At 41.4% G+C, this 21034-nt stretch overlaps 1 protein-coding gene across 1 annotated transcript; it reads right to left on the bottom strand.

Annotated features, from left to right (window-relative positions):
- Positions 1–4117: 4117 nt before the first annotated feature.
- mapkapk3 (MAPK activated protein kinase 3) lies at positions 4118–20928 on the bottom strand. The gene is made up of 10 exons (XM_030420571.1): positions 20094–20928; positions 13477–13616; positions 10189–10253; positions 9532–9611; positions 9312–9438; positions 9099–9174; positions 8861–8985; positions 7129–7214; positions 6928–7008; positions 4118–4847 (listed from the first exon to the last, which is right to left on the bottom strand). The coding sequence occupies exons 1-10, from the start codon at positions 20409–20411 to the stop codon at positions 4692–4694; spliced, it is 1254 nt and encodes a 417-aa protein (XP_030276431.1). The 5' UTR covers positions 20412–20928; the 3' UTR covers positions 4118–4691.
- Between the last annotated feature and the right edge of the window lie 106 nt (positions 20929–21034).

Genomic DNA, 21034 nt, shown 5'->3' with positions numbered 1-21034 from the left:
AAATGTTTTGTGGACTACCACCTGACTGGCCATCAGCATGACGGTGAATGGACAATGATGACATTCACATTTTTGGGTGAACTTTTCCTTTAAATAATTCTATGCCATGTGAAGAATACCATATGAATTCAGTGCCATGCTAAGTTTAAGTCCTCATACTGGAATATAACAGGGAGAGTGTTTTCCAGCAAGTCGAACTTGCAGAACTTGTTTCTCTGCAGTGCCGAGAAGCGTTCACCCTTCATGGACCACTTTTTTTCCGAATCGACCTCATGTCCTTTTTTATTTAACACAGTAAAACATTGAAAGAGCAGAGGCTCTTTCATATCAAATTGATTGCAAATCTCCACAAATCAATCCTCTGTGATGTATCACACCCTCTCTATGGTAAATATGAGGTGTTACTATCAGGGTGGAGGTAGAGGGTACCGTTCTTGCATTGCTTTATACCTTCCAGTATAGCTCAGACGAACTTGTGATATGTGGTTTGGTATTTTTACCTTCTTTATTGTTTATGTGTTTTTAGCACTTTATATTGAAATGTCAGTCTTTGATTGTAATAACTGTTGTATTGTTGTGGCTGTACTTGTCTGGCAGTTGCAAAAGACACAAAAAGGATTTCCGAAAGTATGATTGCTTAAAAAGACAAATTGATGACATAATTTTACACCCAATCACAACCTGTGATGACACACCCGAATCATTGCTGATGCAGTCTATTGTTCGGAAGAAGTTGTTTTTCAAGCTGTGACATGTTGGGTAAACGCTGAGGTTGAAACTGTGAAGTAAGTTTACCGGGAAGTAATCCACTGGTCCCAGATACGAGGCAAAAAAATGCCACGACAGTGAATAATCAGGAGACTTACAGTAAGATCGGTCATATTATCAGGAAGGATGAAAATAAAATGCCACAGGTCTGACATCACATCTGTGGACACCTATGTGAATGAGATACAGGGTGAGCTACAATGAGCTTCAGATTTTTGTGCTCAGTTTAGACCAATTTAGAAATCGATTAGCTTTCATTTTGTGAATTTTTCCTCAAATTTGTGTCCGTAACTCAATTGGTTGATGTTTAAGTTGCAAAAAACTGTGGTGCATCCAGGTTGAGGGGGTTGGACAGTTTAAGTAAGTATCCATGTATAAAAATGTAAGAACTATAATTTACAGATTTCAACTTTCTAGCCGTGTTACCCTGGGTGCACAGTTCTTTAAAATCATGTACATTTGGTGTCCAAGGGGAAGCACAAGCACTCCTGACATGAAGCTATTTCAGCGACAATAATGATACCCTTATCAGCAGCCTATGATAATGCTGACGCTAATTGTCAAGCACAAGGCCTAAAACTATTGGTGAAGGAGACAGTCACACACACAGATAAAACGAAAGACATCTGGGAAGTGTTGAGGCCAGCATACCATATAGGCCATGAAACATCCAGAAAGGGAACAAGTGGACGTCCAAAGGGTTCGGACAACGTGAGCAGCAAATGACAGAGCAGGACGAAACAGTGGAAGATCAGATGTCTGTCTCAGCTGACCTTAAACACATTCCTCCCTAAAGGGCAAAGTGATCTGCCCCCCCACCCCACACATCCTACACTGCCTGTGTGAGCCCCACAGCCAAGCTTCAGGCAGCACGTCCCCTGTCTAAAAGGAGATAACATAGCGTGAATAGTCATGTGCAGCTGCAATTGGTGGGATGTAGTAGCTAACATGACCCACATCAAGATTTGTATGGTGGCCCAGAGGCTCAAAACACTACACTATTTGAGAAAAAACAACATTTTCCAGAAACAAAATAGAATTTTTGCAAAACACAATGACATTTCAGATTCAGTTTCCCGCCAGAAAAGGTGCTCTCACTGCAAGGTAAAGTGGTGAAAATATAAACGTAGAGTACTCTTATACTGATATAAATTCCCACAGCGGCCATTTTCCTCCGACATCACGCTCAATGTTGGAATCTCAGATCTTGTGATCCTGCGTCCAGGTTTCAGTCATATAAACGTAAGAATTTGACAGATTGTTATCATTTCAGCGCTCTCTGACCATCAAAAATGGAAAGTGAAAATCCAGACTGACATCGAGCTATACTGCCAGGCAAAACCCTCACATCCTGTTGGCCTCTGTTAGACGACAGCTGGCGTTAGCATTCAACCACGTCCGAGCTGACTTTACTGTTTGATCATGTCACACCATACAGGTGGTGTAAATTAACTCTGAAATATCAACGCACAACTTGTACACAATCATTTAAGCCTGGAATTGAAGTGCACTGGATGTTTTCAAAAAGTAAATGTCAGCAAGGAAGTGGTTGAATGCTAGCGTTAGCAAACGGGTTATCAAAAATGTTGCTTCATCTGGCTTTACATCCCTCCAGATTTTGAGAAGTGGTAAATTGAAACCATTTGGTCAGATTCTCCACATTTATACAACTTGACACCAGCATAGCAGTTTCCCACCCATTCCCACCCAGAGGGAATGCCCGCTGTGTGAATATGGTCAATTGTTTAGCTTCTTACACCTGTACTCCTGTTGGTTCTTCAGACTAGGGGCGTGCCGACCACCATCTGTCATACCCTAACTGTGGACCTCCTATGAAACCACTTCCAAAGGCCCAAACTGTCCCTTTAAAACAGATCATGGAACCCTTAAATCATGTATGAAAAAACTCACACTGAGGCTGAGAGTAGTACACTATATAAACAGGAAATTAACCAGCCCCAGGGACTTGGGTCCCATCCAATCACAAACAAGAACATCTTCTGTAATTTGAAATGCGGTTGGGTTTAAATCCTCAGGGCAGCTGTAGAGTGTAGCCATTATTACAAGAATAATAGACCTGCATTGAAGTTTCACAGGTGAGAGCAGACAGTTATATGAATCAGTCTAACTCCTAAATGAATATTAAAAAAAAAAAAAAAGTATTTAAAACACATCCCAATGTCTCCTCTGAACTGTGCTTAAAAAAGTGACCCGTGACTGTACCTAACCGCTGCAACAGGACCTAATGAGTGCAGTTGGCTTCCTCTTTATGCCAGTGCCAAGGCCTCTGGTGTTTGTAAACCTCTGGAGATGGAGAATCAGTGACTTCCGTCAAAGAAATCAAGTGGGAAGTGTACCAGACACTGTTATGTCAACATCGTGAAGACGTTACTGATACGTGCTGTAAATATGACTGTGCCTGCCCACAAAATGGCTGACTAAACAAGGGAAAAATACTCGCCCCTGACACAACCCCATGATGAAATATGTCATTTGCAACATACTGTGAAGTTCCATTGACAAATACTCAAATTCGTATTCACTTATTTTGAAAATGTCTATACTTTCGTCGAAGATGTGGAGCACCAGACAACTAACAGCAGCTGGGAGGTCATGCTCTGTTTGGGCCGCGTCTAATAATTGCTGACATCCCCTTTTTTACAGCGAGGAAGCCAAGTACTTTTTATCATTAGCTTCCCCTAACCTATCCCCTAAATACTAAAGAGTGACCATGTGATCAAAGTGGGGGAAAGGTCCTTACCATGTAATCTAAACATAATAATGGTGACCTTTTCCAGTTGAACACAAAGTCAGTGGCTGCGTCCCAAATAGCCACTTCACTCCTGCTATTTATAGCAGCCTCACAAAGCCTGAGAGGCTCAGTGACAAAAACAATAGTTCCAAAGTCCACAGAACTAAAAACATCCTGCACAAAGACACTGCGGCTATCCTTTATAAAGGTTTATCTACAGCCGTACGGACAAGTACAATCTCTACATGGAGCAGTTATACCTTACAGATGAGTTTTCCATTACTACAGGCTGCACTGTCTCCCTGAATGTGAAGTGAAACTGGCCCTTATTTACAGGAAGAGTTATACTCCACCCCCATAAACACACACACACACGGGAAAAGTGTCACAACTCATCCGTGTAGCAAGGCCAGCCATTACCCCACTGCTGCTTGCATGAAGCTCTCTGGCCTCACACACTGAAAGGAAGCAGAGCGCTGCCTCTCAGAACTCCATTAAGAGGACAGATCTGCAGCAGCGACGCTGATTAAAAGTACTGCTCAGTAGGATGTGTATTGTTTATTGTTTTGCGTGGATGAAAAATACTCCCCTGGGTGATTGTATTGACAAAGACAGTCAGTGTCAGACTTTGCTTTAATTCATAAAAGCAGAAGACAGACAATATTTAAGACAACGCAGGTAATAGTGTGTGTTCTAGTTTCACAGTCTGTCCGCAGTTGGTTTGTCTTTGTGTGTGATTTGCACACTGGTGCACAGTTACAAAGAGGACCTCAGCCAAGCACTCAAATACACAACACATGATCACTACAAGTACCTCAGGTCTGCACACAGACACGCTTAGAAACAGGCAAGATCTAAAAATTACATACATGTATAAGAATAGTTCAAAACAGATGAGGCCCACAGTGAGCAGAGCTTTTGACGTCTGACAGGAAAAACAGGTCTTGAAATGTCTTATAAATGTCCAACTCTGACTGTGCCGTTCTTCCTATGTTGTCCCTTCAATTCGAGGAACTTTTCCTCAAAAACCCGTCCCTCAAGATTCCCGGGCAGGTCTCTAACATGATCCTTTTCTGCACAATTCAACTTCCCTTTCCTCTTGAGGACCATCTGAACTGGTTTTCTGTCCTTGGCACTTCTGCCTGGATTAACATCAACAGTCCTCTGGGTCTCATTGGCTTTGGCAGACCGTGGACCCGCTCTTGGCCCCCGCGGCGGCCTTCTTGCGTCTCTTGTTGAGTAGTGGGTTGCTGGAGGTGTCCAGATCTTTGATCTTCACCTGGTCATAGTCCACACGCATGGTTGCTAAGGCGTTGGTCATCTCCTCCTATGAGAGACAAGGGCAAAAGAGGACCACCCCAGTTATAAACATTAAAATGGCAGGGAGTGTGCTATGCAGGGCACATCTGTAGTAAATACACCTTTGTTGAGTTTCACTCTCTTTTTAAATGACGGACAGTTTTGTTGGTGCTTTAGGAGTTTTTAAATGATTAGTGATTACAACTTTTACCCTTCTACATCCCACAGACTTAAACGAATCAGTGGAGATATGTTTAAAGCAACAGTTTGACATTTAAGAGAAATGCACTTATTTGTTGTAGCCAGTTAGCTTAGCTAAGCAGAAAGACTGGAAGAAGGGGAAGACAGTTACGGGCAGGACACACTGGAATGTGTGTTCAGCGCTGCTGCATAGCGTTACAGGCTGGGCACACTGGCTGCCTGTTTACATGGAGTTTGCCTTTGATAATTATCAATAAATATGATGAAGTGTTTTTCCTTTACCCGGCTGAAAGAGCGAGAAAACGGGAGGGGAACGAGAGGGAGTGAGGGAGACAAAGTGAAAGAAAGAGAGTACCCCTCACTTGTCGTGTGCGCTCTCTTAATGTCTGTGACATATTCTAATTAGGCCAGATTCTCTCTGGATGAGATGCAGCATCCTCGCTTGACACGCATGCGCATCTCAGTCATCCTGTGTGACCGGTCTAACCTGTCACGCTCATGTCAAGTGAGGTTGCTAATCCACAAATAGTATTTATCATGATTGGTGGGAAGTAAAGGGACTCTGCCAGGTGAGCTGTTTGCTAAGCTACTTAAAATAATCAAACCTTATATCCGACATACAGATGTGATAGTGTTATCATTCGTCTCCACACTCTCAAGAAAGAAAAAAAACATGAAATAAAGCAAGAAAATATATTGTTTTGTTTTTTTTAACCCTCTCAGGGTTGTTCTGCAGTAATTCACTAAACAATTTGTAGTGCAGGTCTGAAAAAAAAAAAACGTGGACCGAGTAAAAAAAAAGAAAACAAAAAGAAAAACTGTTCAGAAACGTTTTCATGAGTTGCAGAAAGGTCAAATCATCACTGGCTGAGACCGAGAGAGGCCGGAGCAGATACAAGCCATCAAAATCTTCATCCTCTATTCTACATGATTCGAGGCCACTTGTCAGTCCTGAACTATTCTGCCTATGTGGAAAGAACATGAAGTCTCTTGTTCTGTGCTTTTTGAGAAGTGCTTGTTTAGGAGTGCAGTCTGTGACATTTTTACGCAATGTAGCGTTGCCCATTGCAGAAGTGAACAGTGGCATATTGTTTGCGTATCATTTTAGAGAAATGTTCCTTTCATACGTTATCACTTCAAACTTACTCATTCAGCAGTTGTGAAGGAATGTGCTATTCTACTCTTGGTAGAGCCACTGAAAGAAGATGGGATTGCACAACTGTGACATTTTGTATAGTACTGTAGAATTAACCCCGAAATGACTTGATGACAGCAAACAGTGTTGTTGTTTAACATTTTCTTTTTCGTAAAAATCATAGACAAAGAGTTGGGATGAATGGCTCAGGGCTTTGTGTTTGAGTGTGTGTGTGTGTGTGTGTGCATGTGTGTGTATATGTGTGTGTTAAATGTTACACATAAAAATCAGAGTACTAGTACGGCTCAGACTTTAAAAGCGGTTGTAGTCTTCTGATGCGCTGGACAAGTTTTGAAAAGGTGAAGAAAATGACCCTGATGATGTCATAGTGATGTCACCAGGGGTCTCTCAGGTTGGGCTCAGAGATGGCACATTTTAACAGTAAGCAGTACAAACTGAGTGACAAGAGGTTGAAAGATATTGGTATGTACATGCAGGCATGTAGGGGAAAATGAAAGATGCTCTAGAGCTACATTATTGCGTATCCAGCATTTTTTAAGGAGCTTCCCCCATACTAGAGGCGTGAGGATATCTAGGCCTTTGCACCATTGATTTTTGAAAATTTCTTCCCTAAATGTTATGGATGTATAAAGTATGAACATTACTGAAGAAACCCTGTAACACTGGTTCCAACCTGAAGCTTTGATAGCCCTGCAGTGACATGTTGTAATGTACACGAGTGACCACAGGGGGTCAGTGTTGTTCTGCTCACCTTCACATCTTCCCACATCTCTCTGTCCTCAGTCAGAACCCGGGTGGTGTGGAGCGGAGTGGAGGGAACCACCATCGACTGCTGCAGAGTGCACACAAACACACACAAAGATGCAGATATGAGCAAACAGATGTACAGCGGAAGAGGAAGCAGAACAAAAAGTACGCCGTGTCTGTCTGTACTCGACACATAAGCACTTACATTAATCCAGGCGTGGTTCATAAACTGAGTGATGGTCATCCTCTCGTTGGGGTCTGTCTTCAGCAGCTGATGGATCAAATCTTTTGCTGGAAGAGGAAAGACAACGCAGAGTTTATTACTTTATTATAGCAACACATGCAATCTTGTGTCTCATGAGGCTTTTTGTGGTCTCTGGGACCAACTGGCCTACTTATAGTAATGAACTGTCATTGGACACCAGCAGGCTGCAATGAGTTATCTGTGTTATCTGTAAGACGACTCATAGAGGAGTTTGGATACAATTACTAGTTGTAAGTCTTTAGTGGTGCTAAACTCCAGGAAAGCACCAGTGAGGTCATGCCGTGGGTGTTGACAAAGAACCAGAGTGACCTTGAGGCCAGCACTAAACTTCCAACCAAGTCAAACAGAGAATAATGGTCTAACCAAAACCCTGATGCGTTGTCTGTTTGCTGAGACTGCACTCAGGCAAGAACACACGAAGCCTATAGAGGTGATACGGCAACAAAGGTTTTCGACCAGCTGCAGCCGATCACGTACTGAGGTTTTCTGTGCCAGAACGTCTTTGACTCGGTAATCCAGTAAGCCTGTGGTTGCGGAGTCAGTTGTTTAATGGTTTCCTGTTCTTGACTGGGAGGCTTCAAGCTTGACAGTTAGGCCATGTCCACACCGAAGCACGCAGTATGACTAAACATGAGGTAAGGATGTGCACGATTAGTCGACTAGTCGATAAAACGTTGCTGCCTTTACGAGTTGGCACCAGAAATACTAGTCGGTGAAGCTTATCATCATTATTTTTTAACACACACATTTAAATTACATACATATCGACATAATGTGAACTGAATTCCATGTCTTCCCAGTCAAATGTTGCCTGAAAATCTGTTCCTTTAATGTGGCGGTTAGCTGAGATGTATTTACTAGATTTTTATTGTTCGATTTTACGTTGAATATAGTTTAAAATTTTTATTTTTTTTTTTACTTTAACGTGGTTGATGAGCTGATGTCATCTTTTGTCAAATAATGAGCAGTGTTCTTAATGCTCAGTTATTGAAGAATGTGATTAACGCTTTCAAATGGCTCTAACATAATCTACACAATATATTAAAGTTTTACCTTAAATTGTGCTACATTTTTAGTCAAAACTTCATGGAAATGAGTCGATAGGAACACCCCTCATGACAACATTGTTCACATTCCACACAGGGTTCCATCAAGTGTTTTTCAATCAATTTGTAAGGGTTCATTCTGCCGTCCACAAGAAAAATGTCAATTTAAAAAAAAAAAATGCTTAAAGGTCGTTGCTTTTCTTTCAGTTGGAAAACAAAACAAAAAAAACGTCTCTTGCCACCATCATCTGGTAAAGAGTTGGACAGAACAGACCATTTGGACAGACAGCCTGGTTATTCTGCTTGGCCTCAGCATGGCAAGACTAGTGTCTACATCTGACTGTCTGAAAACAGCGTCAATGAAGAAAGGTAACACACTCACTCCGTGCCACAAGACTTTATTGACGATTATTAAACTCACGGCATGACGCATACGTAAAGGCTTTATATTTTCAGTAACCTCTGGCTCATATTTTGTGTTGACCGCAGCTTGGAAACACAGTAGACATGTTGTTGATGTTGATGTTGGACAGTACATTTGCCCAGAATTTTCTGGTGATAACTGACTATTTCCAAATGTGTAAGTATCAGTGTGGACAGGGACAGGGTGTGTGAGGTATTCTCACCTTCCTGTGACACTATAGCCCACTCCGGGTTGGGGAATTCGTACTGGCCCATCCTGATTCTCCTCTTCATCCCTGGAGATATGGCCTGGCCTGTGTTGGAGTAAAATGGAGGGAAGCCACACAACCTAAGGAGACAAAGGTGATGAGACAGGCGTGCAGCTTTAAAACCTTGAGAAAAGTGACCTCTGATATCAACATGTTTGTGGTTACATCCACCCAACCCCACAGCGGTACTTACAGGATGTACATGATGACGCCTAGAGACCACATGTCACATGACTTGTCATATTTCTCGGGGCCCAAAACCTCAGGAGCTTATCGCAAACACACAGAAATAGATACAAACTATAAATGGAGATAAAAAGCAAGAACTGGCTGCAGCAACTATGTAGTTTTTCCTTTCTAAAAACCCTGTTAACATCTGTCAGTGAAAGAATATACAGATACTTACCCACATAGTAGGGTGTATAACAGGGGGTCTGCAGAGGGTTGTGTAGAGTGGTCTCCTTAGCGAAGCCAAAATCCGTTAATTTGAGGATACTGTTCCTTTCTTTAGTGGTGTACAGCAGGTTCTCTGGCTGGTTAAAACAAGAAAAATAATGTAATAAAATGTCCTTTAAAGACCCAGAACTGACCATATTCTCCACAATTTGGGCGTTTTCTCTCTGAACCTTGATGTCTCTGTGCGCAATGTTGATGTTGTGGAGAAAGTCAATGGCCGTGCCGATGTCCCTCATTATCTCAGAAGCCTCTGGGAGGAAAAGAGGAAAACACACTCTCTCAAACCAGAAGCAGTTCCAGTGTCACACAATAAAAGATACAACAAATAAAACAGACATCTTGTAAAATGAAGGTAAAACAAAGATTCTTTTCTGTTACCTACATTCCGGTCTAATTTTCTCCAACATGTGTGTGTTATATCACACTTTCCTCGGAACGATTGCTCATTATTTCTCTCTTTCATCCTGTGATGTGTTTAGAACCTAACTAAGTACATGTATTCAAGTACTGTACTTATGTACAAATCTGAGAAAACAAGCGTTGGAAAGGTGTCACTGAGCTCTTTATTTTCAGAATTTTTACTAAAACAATCAGTTAACTGAGAAAATAATCTGCAAAATACTAAGTATTAATCCTCAGAAATCCTGTTCAAAAGAGGTGATTTTATATTTGCATACAACATTTTCAATACACAACATTAACTTCTTACAGAGTATTTGTACAGTGTTGTATTATTAATTTACTTAAGTATAAATAGAAGTACTTGTGCTTTAGTAAAGGATCTGAATCCTTCCACAACCACTTTCCATCCATTTATCAGTCCTCACCTTTCTCAGTGAAGGCCTGGTCTCCTCTGGCCTGGATCCTGCTGAACAGCTCTCCTCCCTCCATACTGGAGACAGGCAGACACACACACACACACACATACACAATTAAATAAAAAAAAAAAACTGCACATAGGACACTCTGGGGAATAATGTCACCTGTGTATCACATACATTAACTTTGAATTATGTGATCACTCAGCAGCTTAGGGCTCAACATTTTGATATCTACAGAAAATATCAAGCATCTGCCGAAATTACAATTACAATAATGTTAAATGATTCCCACATTTGAATTCAAGTTAATTCTACTTGTGTCATGTGGTGCAATAAAAACACCTGGAAACAATGATCAGTAATCAGGGCATTAACATATAAACTGCACTGTGTTTCACACCTTCTGTAACGGGTGGATCTCTGCCAAGTTGTTTACAGCTCAAAACACTGAAGTGTTCAACCTGAAGCTTACAGTTTCTTGAAAAAGAGAAACGGTTTGTGAAATTGAAATTCTAGAAAGTACCAAGTAAAATTCTTCAGTAAAACCGCCTCAAATATGGAAGAAGGGAGAAGTACAAAACCTTTCCTGCTGAAATGAACCGACAGGGTTTTTAAGAAATAAGCCAGCATGTCATTATTCTTACCGAAACTCTGACATTTTGTACCTGAGACCTTTGACCCGATTCTTTTAAAGTTCAGACACTGTCACCATCGCAAATGATTCAGTAGCTTCCCACTCTCACCTTTCACAGTCACCCATCAAACAGATGTGATCGGATGCCTGAAACTCTCCCCTCTGCTCCTCAGAAAACTATGTGTCTGCTCTTTTGTGACGTGGATGTGAATTTATGTGTATTAAGTAAGAGCGTACTTTTTGTGGTTCATGCACACAGATGGACAGATAAAGAAAGAGACGGAGAAATGTGATTGCAGTGGACTGTACTGCCGTCCTCCTCTGACCCTCTTTCACACAGGAAGCAGCAGCAGTGAGAGATTACCGAGAGCACACACAAACTCACAAGGCCGACAACATACCGTAGCACACACACACACACACAGTTGCTGTGTCAATAACTGCGATGATGAGAACCACTGAGTCAGTGTTTAAAACTCTCATGAACTGTGGACGGTGTCATTTCTGTGGTTTCTCCCTCACCCTCCCCATTATTATGTGTTTTTCCACTCACAGGTGGAGGAGAGGGTAGTAAAAAGTGCAAAGCTCAACTACCTGTATTCACATCAAAGCACACACAAACACACACACACACACACACCCACACACAGTGTGTTATCAACGTCACTGGGGCCATTAGGGGTATTATGGGCAGTTTGTGGTGCCAGGTGAAGCCCAGAGAGAATTCACTCCCTTTATCTCACCATCACTGATGACACCTTCACTTGTCTCGTCTGAGCTCCAGGTCTTATGACTGACCTTTAGCATGTGTTAGTTCTGTCTTCAGTGGCACGAAGATTATGCTCTGAATACTCTCGAGAGCCCGCGATAAAGGAGAAAACATCTAGAAAACATGACTCTATATGGACTACAGACGGGTGGTTAATCAACTGGATCTAATATACAGTGTTCGCGTATCGCGTCTTGTGCTTCAGGAGCTGTGATTGTGTGTTTGTGCATTTGTTGTATTTTCCCTGTTGAATATCTCCTGGGGGCAGAGAACACTGTGTTCACACAAAAAACACACATATACACCTTTTCCCAAACACAATCTTGTATTCATAGAGGAAGAATGTGCGGAGAGAATGCAGCTGGCTCACACATAATTCAGACCAGGTGTACACATTTCTGCGGTTGAAATGATGAGCTGGGCATGAAATATAAGATAACAGATGTAACCTTAGAGTTGCAAATATTGTTGGTCTAGGTTGTTGATTGATTGGGTTATTGTCTACACAGCCTTTTGTAAAAAGTCGTTTAGAGATGCATTATAAACGTTACTTCATCTTCACGAGTGATCCATCTGTGATTAATTAATTATCTTTTTATTTGATCCTGAATTGCAAAGCACTTCATAAAGTGGAGATTTGTAGAGGAGCTCTATCAATTAATCATTGATCATCCTTCTGACATTTAATAACTATTGAGATATTACGCACAGCTTTATGAATCTGACGAAAAATAATGCACAAGGCATATTTTAAGTAGTTGTGCTCACATGCAGTCTTAGTGAAACTGCACAGAGTTGCATGCATCTGGCCCTTGCAGTGTTAGTATTTGGGGAAGGTTTATGTTTACAGCTGGATGATATTTGTGTTTATATGACATTGAAGTAATGCACTGCTCGAGGCGATGGTGGGTTAACATCCCGGAATATTTGGTTTGTAGTTTGTTAATGTGTCTGAAAGGATGGGTTAGGGTTATGTAAGGCCAGACATTGAAATACAATATTCATTCATTCAATCAATAGGCTGTATTTTGTGTGAAAATGTATGAGCATAGTGGGAGAGGTAATTGCCTATATGATATTTGTGAGAATGTCTTCTGTTCAGTTCTTTAAAATGAGATTTATTTTGATAACCTGTCGCCTTCTCGACATGGTCGATAAACCAAATGTTATCATTTGACCTATTTTTACAGAAATAATATACTACTGTAGAAACTTTTATACGGAAGATACAATTTGAGATCCTTGTGTGTTGACTTGTGGAAATCACACGGTCCTGCAGGAAATATATAATGTTACAAGTCTTTATTCACTACTAATCTTATGTTCTTGTTCTATATTGTTTTTCTTTGAGCCTGGTGATGAAATAGCAGGACTTTTACCCACCTAATGTCAAAAAATCATGAATTAGGTTAGTCTTAAAATAGTCTTAAAGTGACCACGAGGAACCTCCAGTTTTATTTTTATTTTATTTATTCTAGCAGCTCCTTATGTCAAAAGCAGTACAACACCAGCGCCTTCTGTTGTAAAGATCTCTGCTAGCGTGTGCCGGCCAAGGTGGCGGCGGCGTGTGCATTTGTTTTGGGAAGGATTGACAGAGAGACGGCAGGATTGATCGCTACGAGGGAATGTATTTATATGTGATTTGATATGTGATAAATGGGATTAGACCTGAGCACAGCCATTAAAAATAACTCTATACAAATAGCTTTTTCGCTGATGGCCTTTATTTGCTGTTACGGGTCATTTCAAATCATCAGAGGGATCGCAAGACTGTTTCACAAACGCTTAAAAGTTCCTCGTTGTCACTTTACATAAATGGTTTTGAAGGAAAGTGTTCAGATGGGTCTGTGTGAGTAAAGTGATGAGCAGAGTGGTGACATGTGAATCCTACCACTCCATGATGATGAGCAGGCACTTCTTCCCATGATGCATGTTCTCATACAGGCTGAGGATGCGAACAATGTACGGCCCTCCTGACACTCGCCAGTGGAGCTCCACCTCTCGTCTCGCTTTGGGGCAGTCGTACAGAATCTGGCACACAATACAAAATAAATGAAGTTAATGCTCAGTGTATGACGGGGAACAACAAGCTCAAAAGATTTAAAATACTAAATACTTTGTTATTATCTTTTGTATTGACTTGTAATATATTCATGTTTTGTGTATATTAGGTATCAGGTACAGTGTCTGTTATAGGGAATGCTGTAATTAACATCAAACAAAATGACTTACTTACATTTTGGTTTAAGTTTTACATATAAAAAGCCTTCGGCCTCATGAATAATAGGACTCTGAGCATCCATTAGTAGATCAAGAGAGAGTTTATTGATTAGGTGGTTTGACTGGTTTTAGCATCTCTATTGGGAGGATTTTGTGCCTTCTCTGTTTTGATATCATTGTTAATCAAATATCTTTGTGGTTTTAGACAGAACAAACAATATAGATAGATAGTTGCAGGTCTAATGTTGATATCAAACAGATTGCTGACTGCAAAATTCCTCAAATCTAAAGCATCCTGTCAGATTCTTTACTGGGTTAACAACAAACCCCTTTTCCATTCTTTTTTCTTTTATACTATAAATCATCAATGTCGCTTTACATGGTTGGATAATTATTCGATTTTGTGTTTTGCTGAGTATAAAGTGACCTTTAAATAGAGTGAACCTATTAAGAGAAAAAGAATAAATAACAGCTCACAGAAAAAAAAAAAAAAAAAAAAAAATTTCAATTATTGACCCTGGTCCTCAATGATCTACTACGTGTAAGCAGAGGACACACACTGTACAGTCCTTAAGGCAGCCTGGTCACAAAAACACACGCAGCAGGTGTGGACCCTGACATAGCACACATCTTCAGTCAGGGTGTATTTTTGGATATGACAGTGATGGAGAGCTCTCCTGCTGCTCACAAGGCCAAGTCTGGTGTACATAACTCACAACACACACACAGGCTGACTCATTGACTTACGACAGACACAGACACACACACACACACACGCACGCACGCACACACTGACGCTAAACCTGTGTTCTCTAACAGGTGTACTCTGTCAGAATATGAAGGAACGTTTATAAACCCTCAGTTCCAGAGGAGTGAAAATGGAATCATTTCACATATTGTGGAAACTGAAAATGTTGGCGCTGCTCACATGTTGAGTCTGAGCTCGTTGTAGTCAAAGAGGAAGTGGCCAAGGGTTTCGAGCAGCAGGGTGTTGAAAGTAGAAGTTGAGAGTTTCCGTTGACTTGTTTGTCGCCTCTACTTCTAAATGTGTCCTACTTTGTAAAGCAAAGCGGTGGGCAGGTTTTTTTTTTTTCTGCTGTGTCATTTATAGCTTAATGGCTTTAATCAAAGCAGACAGCTTGTGAGCTGGTTTCTTTAATTTCCTGCAATAAAGTGAAATTGGCTTCAATAAAAGAGCTGTGTGGATTAAATACACATATAAAACTGAGAGAATGAAACAAACACAGTTAATCTTCTTATGCACTCTTTTCTCATGTGAGGCAACATCATGGAGACTAAATGCACACTTGTCCCTGATCCTGCTCTAAGCCAATCAACCACATCCTCTAAACCAATCTATGTCCATAGAGACTGTAAATCACACTGACACACACACACATCTACCTGAGTTTAGCAGCACACACGCTAATGTCGCTCCACCATATTTGCACTCTGTCAGAGTGTTTGACTGTATACCTTGATAAAAAGGAGGTTTATCTTTACAATGTCCACCAATAAAGAGCTGCTCATAAAGTCTACATGAAAGTGGTCTAGAAGTGGTGTAAAGTTAATCAACAGGTGTTAATACACGTGATTGTCTCCAGTTATAACAATGTTATACTACTTGACTACTTTTAGTTAAGGAGTGAAATCCTGGCAGTTGCATAAAATTACTGTTTTTTGAAAAGCAATTATTCCCATGTTCCCTGTGTCCTAAGTGAGATTTAGATTTATATGACAAAGGGTCACACAGTTTGTTCTGATGGTTTCTATGTTCTCCGTCTCTAGGGTTATTTGACCCAAGCAGATCTGAGGGGTTGAAGTGTGTTATTGTAATATTTAACTGGAAAACAAAGGACTTAAGAAATGTGGTTTGGCTCTGTTTTTTAATAAAACTAAAGTGCTTTTAGCACTGCCCTTATCTCCAGTGTTCTGGGCTTAGGTTCATGTGTGAAAAGGGGCTAAGCTAACCCAGGGTCAACTATTGGCCTAGAGCGAAAAAGCTAGCCCTGTGTTCAGAGTATACACTTTGAAAAGCCTTGAATAGTCTACAGCTATGCTAGCAGCTCTGTGAGGCTGTGCTTGGGCACACTGATGCTTTAAGCTAAATGCTAACACTAGAATGCTACCATGCTGACGTTTAGCAAATAAAATGTTTACCATGTTCACTAGCTTAGTTTAGAATGTCTGCATGCTAACATTTACTAATTAGGGTTTAGCAGGTTTTTGGTCATAAAACAGTTGTACAAATAACAATGTTGACCTGACAATGATAATGCCTGACAAAAATCAATTGGATTCCTCCGGTGGGCTCCATGAACTCTGAGGCTTTTAAGGACGCTTCTTTCATACCCAATCATTATACGTCTGCTGGTTACCAATTAACCTGTTTACCTGTGGAATGTTCTGGATTCTGCCATAACCTTCCCAGTCTTTCGTTTTCCCTGTACCGCCTTCTTTGAGACGTGTTGCCGGCATCAAACTCAGAATAAGCATATATTAACGAAAATCTATTGAGTTGATTGGAAAAAAACATTAAATATATCGTCTACGCTGTTGTCAATTCACTGGACATGTGAAAAAGGAAGAGCACATTATTACAATCTGGAGCTTGAATTCACACAACATTCAACCAAAGCCTGAGAGTAAATGGAGACTCATTAGCCCAAAGCTCTGAGACTGATTAACTTGTTTAAGAGCACCGACTGCCTGCAGTGAGGCCTGCATAAGATCTGAGTACAGTTTTCAGCAGCGTCTGACCAAACCACTGAAGACAGTTTGGTCTCTGTGGGTCCCAGAGGAAACCCAGACGCTCCACAAGCGCGAAAAAAGGCTGACCATGGAGGTGAACACACAGAGATTTTGACTATGAATGGAAGCCCGTACACAGACCTTGAGCTTGTACAGCTTTCTGTGTGCTAAACTTGAAAGCGACTCAAGTGCTAAAATGGAACAATCACCGGCCAAGTACTTGCTTCAAAATGGTATTAACAGTTAATGGTGGTGTGGTGCAGCACAGGGATCTACCAGGTCCGTCTCCTCCCTGGAGTCACACAAATCCAAATTAAAAGAGTCCTGATGGCTATAACCGCATTACATTAAAAGGATGGCTCCCCTCCAAAGTGGATTAAACCTACACCCATCCATTAAGTTTAGCGCTCAGAGCCACACTTAATTAAAAAGCCACTGAGCTGGTCAAGTCTCCCCACCCCCCTCTGAATCAAACTCTCTCAATTATTTCCTTTTGCCCTGAGATTAAACTAATACGGGGACAGTGGGAAATGAGCTTAAATGGTATTAAAGTAGAATAAAAACGTGTATCAAGTAGACTCAAAATACTGTCACTTAGTCTGGAAGAATTCACAAGCAAACCAACAGAGACGCCAGCTAGAGCTACAAGGCATTTAGTGATCTCCTGAGTGTTTCCTTTGTCATCTCTCAAACCTTTTAACAGGGTCTTCAGAGAACAAAGGAGGGTTTAGATCGTGAGTGGTGGGTTTGTGGCGGGTCACTCTGACCTGCTGGAAGCTGAAGCCTGTCAGGCCCCAAAAAATATAAACACAGTCGTTATCTACTCCCCTACAAACGTATCAAAGGTTGGGTGAAGTTTCATAGTCCACGAAACATTTCTGGAGCTTCACAGTAAAACAGTATTATAGCATTCTTATTATTATTTCTCAGCTAAAACCACTCCAGTCTCTGTACAAACAGGTCATTAAAACACTGGACAAGAAACCAAGCCGCTCCCACCACTGCCCAATCTTAAAGAAATACAACATGCTCAGCTGGGATAACATGATAAAATATGCAAATATGTGTTTAATGTACAAAGTCATCAACACTCTGACATCCCCTCCACTCAAAGAATTTGTACAAGTTCGAACATCTGCATATCACTCAACAAGAGGTGTAGCAAGAGGGGACTGCATCATCCCACTCAGGAAAAGTCAGTTTGGTCAATCCACATTTTCACACAAAGGAGCTCAAGAATGGAACACCATTCCAGCTCAAATTAGGGAACTGGACTCATATCCATCTTTTACATTTAATCTGAAAAAATGGTTCATACACAATCAGATGTGTGACCATTTAAACATTAACGCTCAGTGATTATTTCACAATTAGTGCGCGACTTTCCTTGCTGCCACCTGCTTCCATTTTGCCACCTTGTTGTGTGTGTGTGTGTGTGTGTGTGTGTGTGCGTGCATATGTATGTGTGTGTGAGAGAGTGTGTGTGTGTGTGTGTGTGTTTTAAGTCTTTGTCTTAACTAAGCATTTGTGTAATGTATAACTATTGTATATTAATCCTTTGTCTTCATTGTGATAATTCTGTTTTCTAGTTTAATATTTTATCATTGTACATTGTATTGTAGTTTACTTTTAGGTTGACTTAGTACATCTGTCCAGGGACAACAGATGGAAAATAGCCTTCTGGCTATCTCTGGTGCATTTACAGGAATGTTTAATTAATGTACACTGTCCCTGTTAAAATAAACCAATAAATAAAAAAATAAATAAAAAAAACAACTGAAGTTGCCGTGATCTCAGGGCTTGCAATGACCTAAAATACACCATCAAGCTGTATGGAGCCACTGCATGTTTTGTTTTTCTATTACAAGTTAAAACAAGTCCCCATCTACTTGAGTTGTTCAGGAGAATGCTGCAATGTCTTTTTGCTGTGAAGCTCCAGAAATGTTTGTGGACTATGAAACCTCATCCGACCTTCCACTGACATGAGAGTTGGTAGATAGTGACTGAATTTCCATTTTGGGGTGAACGTATCTTTTAATCACTCTCACTTCTTCTCTCTCCCACCCTGGCATGAAGCATCCTATCCATCATGGCCATTTGTTTTCTGTTTGTGGCTTCCTATTTTCTGCTGCACTTTATCTCTCTTTCTCATCCTCTCTGTCTCTCTCCCTCTTCTATCCCACAGCCCGGGTCTACAGCTCTGCTTGCGACACCTCTGCTGTCTGGTTTGGCAGCTCAGTTCCAGATGGATTAATGTAAGCCAGTAAATCTCTCTGAGTCTGCGTCCCAGTGGTGACAGGTGACAGCCCGACGACCCGGGCATGTGTGCGTCTACGCTGGTATGAAGGCGTGCCCAAGTTTCCACTGCTGCCCAGAATAAGGTGTCACCGTCAAAATCCATGTGCCTCCACGAAGCAGCGTTACATGTCACAACATATGTGGCTGGGTGACTGCACGCTCCTTAAATTGCCTCTGATCCATAGATAGGCTGACGTTCTAGGAAACACAGCTCTGTGTTCACATTCAGCTTGTATACATGCAGAGCATGTGAGCTCAGTGGGCAACATGTGCAGTGTGTCAAACCCAACGTGAGCAGCAGGTACACAAACGTACCTGCATGGCTTAGACATGCACGTATGCCAGTCATAGCTCTGTGTTAGTCTGAGTCCTGTATGTTTGAGACAAGAATCTGAACACAGTCAAAAATATACACAATAAAATCAACATTTCTGAATCTTGGCGACAGACTCATAAGTAAACCCACTTAACAACTCTTGGATCTAAATCACGCAGAACAAACATGTTCCCAGATCAAGATGCATGAAGGCGGCTACAATGACACAGTAAACATAAACTAAAGACTTTATGATAGTTACAGACATTTTATCCTTGTATGCAACTAATGCTTCTATTTAAAGGATCAATCCATGATCTAAATCCAAGGATGTGTAGATTCAGACTGAAACTATATCCTGACACTGTCATAGATGTCTTATTCCAACCTCATGCATGTAAACTCAGTAAAACAGGCCTATTTTTTTCTTTATTTTGATCAGTGGTGGAAGAATGCCTCAGGCCCTTTACTCAATGTGTTTTTAGTTTGGTAAGCTAGAACATTGTATCTGTCTGGTGTCATCACCAGCAAATACATGTATGAGCATTTTAATGTAGTTCCTCTACATGGAGCCCATTTTTGGATACTTTGTATAGTTCCTATATTACTGTATCATAACATAAATATATCACTGTCTTTTATGTAAAAAGTAAGGGTCAAATAAATGCAGTGGAATAAACGTGTAAAGTGTAGCCTACATGTTAAAACCAGTATGTCAAAATTGTCCTTAAGTAAATGTACTTTGTTGCATCATATGCGTAACACACAAAATGGCCAGCGTCTTAAGTGAATATATGTTCAACTTCCATGGTTCAAACTACTGACAAAAGTGTTTACAAGACGTGAGTAAAGTGAGCTGAGGGGGGTCTATCCTCCGCTACCCTGTTTATAACATGCTCATCAGTGTCAGGTGACTTGGGTACCTTCAGTGCGCACTTCTGTCCAGTCTTCTTGTTGAAACACTGCAGGACTTTGCCATTGATCCCTAAGCCCAGCACCTGACTGGAGATCTTATAATCGTCCGTCACTGAGTTGCGCTTTATCTCCAGTTTGGGATATTCGGGCAGGGGGAAGTGTGGGGACTCGCTGCCCGCGTCCTGTCCGTCAGCAGCGGGGGGAGCCAGCAGCGGCGGCTGCTGCTGCTGCTGCTGCTGTGTCGGCTCATCAGCCGGGGAGTCCGGCTCCGGCTCTGCCTTTGGCGCTTGGAGCGGTTTCTCCTTTTCGTTTCCATTTTGTAGCATGTTTACACCCGGCTCGCTGCCACCAGCGTTACACAGGAGAAAAGGGAAAGTGTGAGTAATTCACCAAAGTAATGCGATGACTGCGGCTGCCCTCCGGTATCTGCGGACAGCTGAGAGGAATCCACGAGCACCGCTGGAGCGTGAGGCTGTCCTGGGCACCGCAGCCCCTGACAGGACTCCACACAGTAATCCCACTGTGGTCTATTTACTGTACAGCTAGGGGACTAATTACATTGATCTCATCTACAAAATAAGTCGACTACTATTTATTCAATTAACTTATATACCCACTTAAAAACAACAACAACAACAACAAAAAACTATTCCGTCAACCGGTCAAACCTGTGTATTCAAAGAAATCCAAATGTTTTTAAAAGGCTGTCTGGATGTCCCCAAAATTAAATTCCAGTCAGAGAGCAGTGTGAGGGGATATTCTGCTGGTCCTGGTGATCTCAGTTTCCCGTTGATGTGATGTCGTGTGGCTGTGCTCACATGGCTGGTCACTGTCACTGTTTGTTTAAGCACCACCCTCCCACAGTTAAGTCATATTTCTCAACGGGCCTTATGTGGGAGCCTTAAAGGAGCAGGACGTATAATCAGTTCAGCACTGTGGAGATAAATAA

The sequence above is a fragment of the Sparus aurata genome, chromosome 6 (assembly GCF_900880675.1).
Source record: "Sparus aurata chromosome 6, fSpaAur1.1, whole genome shotgun sequence".
NCBI lineage: Eukaryota > Metazoa > Chordata > Actinopteri > Spariformes > Sparidae > Sparus > Sparus aurata.
The sequence above is the reverse complement of the archived record's forward strand: the minus strand, read 5'-3'. Positions and strand labels throughout refer to the sequence as shown.